At 40.3% G+C, this 9742-nt stretch overlaps 1 protein-coding gene across 1 annotated transcript; it reads right to left on the reverse strand.

Moving 5' to 3' along the window:
* Nucleotides 1-245: 245 nt before the first annotated feature.
* LOC125377364 (ankyrin repeat-containing protein DDB_G0279043-like) lies at nucleotides 246-8542 on the reverse strand. The gene is made up of 2 exons (XM_048390420.1): nucleotides 8527-8542; nucleotides 246-646 (listed from the first exon to the last, which is right to left on the reverse strand). The coding sequence occupies exons 1-2, from the start codon at nucleotides 8540-8542 to the stop codon at nucleotides 246-248; spliced, it is 417 nt and encodes a 138-aa protein (XP_048246377.1).
* Nucleotides 8543-9742: the final 1200 nt, after the last annotated feature.

The raw sequence follows: 9742 nt of genomic DNA on the forward strand, positions 1-9742 counted from the left end.
GTTTTCATACCAATCACACATCATCTACTTTTATAATTTGTAGTTAATTTTCTTACCTGTTCATGTGAAGTTTCAAACACAACAAATGACAAAACGAGTGGACAAGTTTTTACAAGTTTTAATTATATTCAAAAACAACATTTTCATATTAAAACTGAAACAGAAAGCACGACGACGTTAAGGGCACCACGTCACTATCAGTGACACCGTCCTCCTTCACCGTCTACATAAACACTACACCTACTTCAATGAGCGCCGTGGGACTTCAGCAGTCTCACCACTTGCCAATGTTTGTTAACTTTCGCCACAGAGACCGCTGTCTTCCTAAATTTGGTCCTGGCGTCGATGTCCACAATGTTCAAAGACAGCACATACTTCACCGTCTCCACGTCTCCTGACGAACTGGCCATGTGAAGGATGGTGTAATCGACAGAGTTCGGCAGTAACGCATAGGCTCCTTCACTCACAAGGAACTCAAGCACTTCTCTACGTCCCCAGTATGCTGCCTCCAACACCGGTGTCACGCGCATATTGGTCACTCTACAGTTGATGTCGACATTCTGTGACAGAATCCGCCTCACGCCTTCCAGGTCCCCCTTCTTGATAGCACTAGAGAGGTCGTGGCAGTCTACTGGTGATGGAGTCGCTGTAACACAAAGTAAACTCTAAACACATCCCGACATCTTCGTCATACATCTACTGTGTTTACATCTCAAAGTGTTGTACGTGACACGATGCAACATTTAAACACTTCCGAAGGCAACAATGACTGACAACAGCACAACGATGAAGAGGAATGACGACAGCTGGTTCATGTAATTAAGAATTTTTATATTTTTTTTCAATGATTATAATATTTCTGTTACATCCAGTAGTTGTAGCATTATTCTGTGTATATCTGGAGATTATTAACGTTTGGTGGATTGATTTATATATGATGAGACAGTCAGTACAATTGCTATTTGGAATTATTGGGATAATAAGATGTAACACTGGCTTTATACCAGACTGTTTGTTTGTTGTTTTACGGCGCACTCAGCAATATTCTATCTTTACGACGGCGGTCTGTAAATAATCAAGTCTGGTCCAGACAATCGAGTGATTGACAACATGAGCACATGTGGTTTATAAATACTGTCCGCATTAGACAAACTTGATGTCTTTTAACATTGAGATTGTTGTTCATCTACACCATTTGTCTGTGCACGTTGGTTTGATTGAGTCTTCTGGTGGTACTGTCAGTGCAACTACTGACTTAAGATAATAATACAGAAAACTACGGTTATAACGAACTCAAAGGGATCACTTAATTTAGTTCATAATAACCGTAGTTCGTTATAAGCATATATACAACAAATGGCCGGGACCAAAAATATTGTTCGTTATATCAGTCAGTTCGTTATAAGCATGTTCGTTATAAACGTGGTTTACTGTAAATGAAACTGAAACAGAATATGCTGTACAGAAAACTAAATGTAGCACACAAGCATTACAAATACTGGCCACAGACAAGTTATTACCCTTGAAAATATTCACTGGTGATTTAGATTTAAATACATTCGTTCAAGTAAAGGTATAAATATACGGTTGCTTAGTGATTGATAACATCCTCAAATAAGATTCAGATTGTGGTTCATCTACCCCGAGCGTCTATCTCGAAAAAACAACAACACTTCCTTAATCCATTTTCTAAAGCTTGAATCGATGTGTATAAATCTGTACGGTGCCTTTGTGATAACCGTTGATGAAAACTACTTCTGTTTCGGCTAGGTGAACACTACCAAGCTGACTGTCGTTTATTTCCCGATGAACGTCAGTATGCCACGTGATTACGTTGTCAATCGAGCGGAGGCATACAGAACTACTTTAGGGGAATTCCTCAATGTCTAAAAATAACATTAACAATCATAAGGGAAAACTGACAGCGACATCGATTCAGGCTATGAACGATGCAGGCTTTGAAGCCAGACAGATCATGTATATGTCGGGTCACCGAAATGAAGCATACATTCGAAGCTACAACAGAGAATGCTCGAATTACCAAAAGAAATCACTGAGCTCCACACTGTCGTGTAATGGTGGGTGCAACTTTTATTTCAATGAATGACATTACCTTAGCCGCCATTTTCTGCCGATTGTAAAACTAAGGGATGTCACTCCAAATGGAATGTTTGGGACGGATGACGTGACGACGTGACGACTCTCCGTGTTGATATAGTTCGCTTTCAATAATTAAAGTCTGATGTTTAATGGACTGTTTTGTTATGATTTATGTATCTGTCAATATGAGGATTGAGGTTGTATTTGTTGACGTTCATCAGCTGATACAAATACAACTTCAATCCTTAAGTGATCCGTTTTTACTTAAGAATAAACAAATCTAACAAGAGATATATATTTAGATAGGAATATAATCGTTCTATTGACAAGGGAGTAGACACAATAAAGCAGTAGACACGGCATGGTCATTCCAATATATTTAATTAGAAAAGTATTATTCTACTAAAAGGTTTTCTGGTAGGCATTCGACAAGAAGTACATAGTTCAGTGAATGTATTTGGAGACATAGGATGGAATCAACTTTTAGGTATATGCATATAACTGTGTGTTTGAAGTATAAGAAATACCTAAAAAGTTAAATGTGAAATGATAAAAAACAACCTCCAGAAAGCAGTTGAACACATGACACTAATCGTCTAAACAGACAGCTTTTCCAGATCTAGTATCCAAACATCGGGAATTCAGGTTGCAGGTCTTGTATGCACAGGGCCCAGTGAGGACCTTTGAACACCAACGAAAGGGACCATTTTCATATGTATTTATTGCCTTTACGATGAAGTATAGGCGGTCCATATACCCAGATTTTCAGTTAAACGGATGAGACGCAATAATAAAATAAAAGAGGAACCTTTTGCGCTGCAAACATGAGTGATTTGTTTCCATATACATGTATGGTTTAAAATCACGCAATATACTATTCAGCCTTAAAGAAATTCCAAGGCAGAACGTCTGCATCAAATACAGTATTGTGTTACTACAAATGACTACATCAGGTTTACACATGTCAAATGACTTTAATCTCGGTAATGAATGCTGTTTTATTTCCTTGCTTTAGAAAACATATTTTCATTTTTTAACGGAAAGTGTCTTAGATTGAAATCCTCGTTCTGTATTACTCCGTCACCAGATGATTGAACACCTGATGTAAAGATATATATTATGTGATAAGGTTTTCTTAACAATGTAATTTGAGATTGAAACAGCAAACTTCTGTACTGAGACAACCGACTTCTTACAATTCATAATTCATGTTGTACAATAACTTCGTTTTGTATACAACTGTAGATGAGTTTTATTGTGACGTTTTACAATAAATGGCTTTCCTATGGATGATTGTCCAGTCACATGAATGTCATATGAATGGCACCTGACAACAATCGCTCACTCGTCACTCATGCCATGGGGATTCTGGATTAGAATAGGTCCCCAGTTACCTATGCTGATCTCCAGGTCCGGTTAGGTCCCCAGTTACCTATGCTGGTCTCCGGGTCCGGTTAGGTCCCCAGTTACCTATGCTGGTCTCCGGGTCCGCTTAGGTCCCCAGTTAACTCAACTGGTCTCCGGGTCAGATTAGGTCCCCAGTTACCTCCACTGGTCCCCTGGTCAGGGTAGGTCCCCAGTTACCTATGCTGGTCTCCGGGTCCGGTTAGGTCCCCAGTTACCTATGCTGGCCTCCAGGTCCGGTTAGGTGCCCAGTTACCTATGCTGGTCTCCGGGTCAGATTAGGTCCCCAGTTACCTATGCTGGTCTCCGGGTCCGCTTAGGTCCCCAGTTAACTCAACTGGTCTCCGGGTCAGATTAGGTCCCCAGTTATCTATGCTGGTCTCCAAGGGTTAGGTCCCCAGTTACCTATGCTGGTCTCCGGGCCCGGTTAGGTCCCCAGTTACCTATGCTGGTCTCCGGGTCCGTTTAAGTCCCCAGTTACCTATGCTGGTCTCCAGGTCCGGTTAGGTGCCCAGTTACCTATGCTGGTCTCCAGGTCCGGTTAGGTGCCCAGTTACCTATGCTGGTCTCCGGGTCAGATTAGGTCCCCAGTTATCTATGCTGGTCTCCAAGGGTTAGGTCCCCAGTTACCTATGCTGGTCTCCGGGTCCGGTTAGGTCCCCAGTTACCTATGCTGGTCTCCAGGTCAGATTAGGTCCCCAGTTATCTATGCTGGTCTCCAAGGGTTAGGTCCCCAGTTACCTATGCTGGTCTCCGGGTCAGATTAGGTCCCCAGTTACCTGTGCTGGTCTCCAGGTCAGAGTAGGTCCCCAGTTACCTATGCTGGTCTCCAGGTCCGGTTAGGTCCCTTGTTACCTGTGATGGTGTCCAGGTCAGGTAAGATCCCCAGTTACCTCTACTGGTCTCCAAGGGTTAGGTCCCCAGTTACCTATGCTGGCCTCGGGGTTAGATTAGGTCCCCAGTTACCTATGCTGGTCTCCAGGTCAGGTTAGGTTCCCACTTACCTATGCTGGTCTCCAGGTCAGGTTAGGTCCCCAGTTACCTGTGCTGGTCTCCAGGTCAGGTTAGGTCCCTTGTTACCTGTGCTGGTCTCCAGGTCAGATGAGATCCCCAGTTATCTATGCTGGTCTCCAAGGGTTAGGTCTCCAGTTACCTATGCTGGTCTCCAGGTCAGGTAAGGTCTCCAGTTGGCTATGCTGGTCTCCAAGGACACAGACAAACAAACAGCCATTTTTTATTCACATGTGCTTATCCTCACTGAGCCAGTGCAGGGGATTAAAAGTCACTGCCCAAAACGCCCATAGTAGTCAGTGGTGAACTCAGCTGAGGATTTTACCAGTATCCCTCAAAACCTATGAAAGCTGAATTTCACTGAAATGTAAGTGACCACTTAAGTTATCAATGAGATAGTATAAAATACTGGGAACTTCATTGTAAAAAGGCAAATGAACCTGCGATTGTCTAGTTCATTCCCAACAAGGTTTAAAGTGCCGAATGAAACGAAGATGACGTCCCGTATACACTGGAAATACTTCTGCTGCATGTCCAGCCAGTTTAGGTTTTACACCAATATTCCATCAATATCACGGTTAGTGGGACATACAAAATGGGCTTCACACATTGTACCCATGTGCGGAATCGAAGCCGAGCCTTCGGCGTGACGAGCAATCGCTTTAAACACTAGGCTACGCCACCGCCCTGCTCATACTTCTGATGATCAAGCGTAAAAGGCCACTATGCTTGTCGAAAGAAGCGACTAACGGGATCGGGTTGTCAGGCTCGCTGACTTGGTTGATGCATGTCATCACTCCCAATTGCCTGGATCGATGCTCATGGTATTAATCACTGGATTGTCTGGTCCAGACTCGATTATTTACAGACCGCCGTCATATAGCTGGAATATTGCTGAGTGCGGCGTTAAACAACAAACCAACCAACCAATCTGATGATCAAGAACCTTGCTTATAACCAGTTTCATGACAATTATACATGATAGTTCTGTTGAAATGGTAAGCCTAAAAAATAAATGAGACGATCACTGCGGTATGTCTCATGTTTCCATTAGTGCTGCGGCAACAGCGACAACTGTTTCACCTATGTGTAAACTTCAATATGAATTAAATAGACGTAATCTGTAGAAAATTTGTCTGACATTTATAAGACCTACACAAGGTGTAACCGATATTTGGTTTGATTTCATGTAATGTACTAGGGTTTAGGGTTAATTTGTCGGATATTATGTCTTGCTATTGTGGTTCCCCATTGCGAAAATGCTTTTCACTATTTTCTTGAATGTTAAAAAATATACTTCAATAAAACAATCTTTGTTTATCAACATTAGGAATATAGGGACTCAGCCCAATTTAGAAACAATTCCAATTGGTAACAAAATCTATCCTAGGAACAAATATGTCCATCAATTTATTGTAGAAACAAACATATTTCAAATTTATCTAAATGTAAAAAGAATTATATTTATCACCAGCTACTTCTTAATTATCCTGTTTTACATGTGACTTGCACATTTAATACATGCTTGTTTCAGTACAAAAAAGTCCTACTTATATATTATTAGTTTTTGTTAGTTTTGGTTTTCGATATTACTTCGATTTTGATGTTAAAAAATAGCGTTCAATGTAATTATCACAGTTTAGATACATTCTAAATTCCCCACCCTTCACTTACATTTCAAAGGTGCATTTGTTAATATTAACTGCTGTGGTATTATATAAATATATTAAATATCTCTCACAAATGTATCATTGTATACCAATGAATATAAATGTATCTCATGTATGTATACGCGTGTATATGTATGTGTGTGTATGCGCATGTAGGTGTATGTGTTTGTGTGTAATACTGTCGATATTAGTGTCTGTTATTATATATTCTCATTACTTGAATATAATTCGTATGCACTGAACATTTATTCTGCACTGGCATTATTCACATATTACAAGACCCGTGAAGATCCGGGGTGGAATAAGTCTTCAGCAACCCATGCTTGCCGTAAAAGGCGACTATACTTGTCGTAAAAGGCGACTAACGGGATCGGGTGGTCAGGCTCGCTGACTTGGTTGATGCATGTCATCGATCCCAATTGCGTGGATCGATGTTCATGATGTCAATCACTGGATTGTCTGGTCCAGACTCGATTATTTACAGACCGCCGTCATATGGCTGGAATATTGCTGAGTGCGGCGTAAAACAACAAACAAACAACAACATGCATGATACCAACAAGATGGGAAAAAGTGAACATGCTGAATAAACGGCTGTACACTTGTATGTTATATGGATAGGAGATTCGCTTCTAATTGTTTGTACTTGACAAAGGAATGATATCAAACCTCGAAAAATATGGATATTGACACATAACAACAATACATGTAATTCCACGTAATCAAAGCCTCCAGCATGGGAGAATAAAGACACGTTTGGTATACGGAGTCTTTGTTTGACGGCCGCACTCAGCAGCAAGTCTGACGTTATGACACTGAAACATGGTTAGTATGTTCCTTTGATAAGAGAGAAGATCACCAGTTAAATAGGTCATGCAGTAAAGATATTAGCTAGTATAATAGTATAATATAAGAGTATAATAATTACATTTACTTGAAGCGTCAAGGTGTGATGACAATGTTGAAAGAAGCCATCATAAAATCTCTGTTCGAAAAGTACCTGAAATGATGAGATGCGAGCTATATCTTGAGACAGCCAAATAAATTCAAAACCATATCTTAGCAAATTACTTCTTATAGGGGATGTCTTTTTACCATCATTATCAAGAGTTTTAATTATGTTATATGCTTGCTGGGGAAGTCTATGCTGTTTTTCCTGGATCAGTCTGCACCAGTGCTTCACCTCTCTGTGTGTATAATGATATTGCTTGGAGGCTCTGCCACACCCTCCCAGGACCATTAGTTATTAGTATACTTGTTTACTCTCAGCAATGATTTACAGACTATCGTGTGCACCCCCTCGATGACGTTACAGTAAGCGGTTCCCGATATCTCAGCTCCATAAGCACTGAATAGGTGTGAACATAGCATAAAAAATGTTTAAAAGATCATTATGACAAAGATATCCAAAACGTTTCTGATAGTTGTTAATTGAGAATACTGCTCTTCTTGTGCTGCTAAACATGTTTAAACCTTTGTTCGTGACAATTTGGGTGAAAAAACAATGCCACGATATCTGTACTTGTTCACAACTTCAATTTCTTCTCCATTTAGAAACTATTTTTTCATTCCTGCGGTGGGGACCTCCCTTTCTATGTACCATTATTCTAGTTTTTTTTAGATTTACTTTCCTTCCGGTTTTGAACAAAAACATTCCAGGACATAAATTTTCTTTTGAAACTGTAAAGCAGTGTAAGATACAGGTGAAACATCAGCAAATAATAGGTGAAGTGAGGTGAAATTGGGTTTCACGTCGTGTCCAAGATTATTGCACTTATATAGCGACGTGCATGCACGTGTGTGTGTGTGTGTGGCTGCTTGTACTAGTCCGGACTGATGCCGATTTATAGCGCCAGCTCACTGAGATACCATGCCGCAGTTTCACATGAATACCCCACTCAGACACAATATACTAACTCCGTGCTTGTCGTAAAATGTTACTATGCTTGTCGTAAAAGGCGACTAACGGGATCGGGTGGTCAGGCTCGCTGACTTGGTTGATGCATGTCATCGATCCCAATTTCGTGGATCGATGCTCATGATGTCAATCACTGGATTGTCTGGTCCAGACTCGATTATTTACAGACCGCCGTCATATAGCTGGAATATTGCTGAGTGCGGCGTTAAGCAACAAACCAAACCAACCAACCGAGCCGACCAGTCCTTGGGTAACAACAAGTACCATCTTTTAACGTCGTATGGTATGACGCGGCCGGGGATCGAGCCTCGGACCTTCCGCTCTCCGGGCGGACGCTCCACCACCAGACAACAGAGGCGGTTTCAGCAAATAATAATGAAAAACACATCAGATATATACGGGGATTTAAACCACCCCTCCCACCTTCCTGCAACAACATTGTAGCAAGCTGACTGATGAAAGTTATGAAGATTTGGGGACTCTTGGTGGGTGTCAATGTTACAACCGAAGTATGGTGATAATCCAGAGTCAGTTCTCACACAAGCATACAGTGATGCAATCATGTTTACTACAAACCTGAAGAATTTACCTCTAGCACCAAGCTTTAAGAGACTTTTAAACAATATTTCATGATTTATGCAGTCAAAAGCTTTGGAGAAGTCACTAAATAGACAATAAAACCTTCTATTTTTCTTTGATAAATATTTGTTGATCAAAGCTTGCAATGTAAATATACGTCCCGTGGTGGAATAATTTTGTCTAAATCCAGCTTGTGATTCAGTTATTATATAGTTATTATCACACCAGTCTGTTATTTACAACTGAAGTAAGAAGTAAGGGTTTATCAATGATATTCCTCTAAAATTGTTTGGGTCACGCATACTGCCAGATTTATGTATAGGGCACATCATGCTTCTTCTCCAGCTCTCATGGAATATGCCACTGCCATGCAGTATTAAACAGCTTCGTTAATACAGGAGCTATATAGTTCCTTCATTGAAATAATTCACTTGCTAATCCATCTGAACCTAATGATTTGCTACTTTAATATTTCTCAAAATGGAACACACTTCTTCCTGTGTGAAGTTTAATTCACCCATGTAGTCATGACTGTCTGCTTCATAATCTCTATCACCCCATATCTCATTAGAGTAATCATATTTAGGGTCACTATTTAGGGTTTTCAAATGGTCATACAGTTTCTCTACTGATACACCTGGGGTGACTGTAGAATAATCGCTGTATGATTGTAATACTTCCCCAAATGACTTTAGATCATTCCTTGACTCATTTATCCTTTCAGTTTGGAAATATTCATCCTTTTTCTATCTGATAGTTTTTTAAACCTCCTAATGCTAATATTCTTCCTAAAAGTCCTAAGAGCTCTCGCAGATACATATTCTCTTTGCTTAATTTCGTCTAAGTCATGGTCTCACCAAGGTGGTTACACTGAGGTTAAAGGTGATTGGTTATTTTAATATACACTCTTGAGCTGATCAGCTACATTATTATAGAGTTTGATATAGCACTCATATTTAAGCTTTGTTCCTCATCCGCCTCAATCTGCTTGTTAATAACATCACAACAAATAACTCAAGTCGTTGAAAGGCATTTAGAAGTGATACCAATATGGAAGAGA

This window comes from Haliotis rufescens, unplaced genomic scaffold, assembly GCF_023055435.1.
Source record: "Haliotis rufescens isolate VD_foot unplaced genomic scaffold, xgHalRufe1.0.p SCAF_9, whole genome shotgun sequence".
Taxonomy (NCBI): Eukaryota; Metazoa; Mollusca; class Gastropoda; order Lepetellida; family Haliotidae; genus Haliotis; species Haliotis rufescens.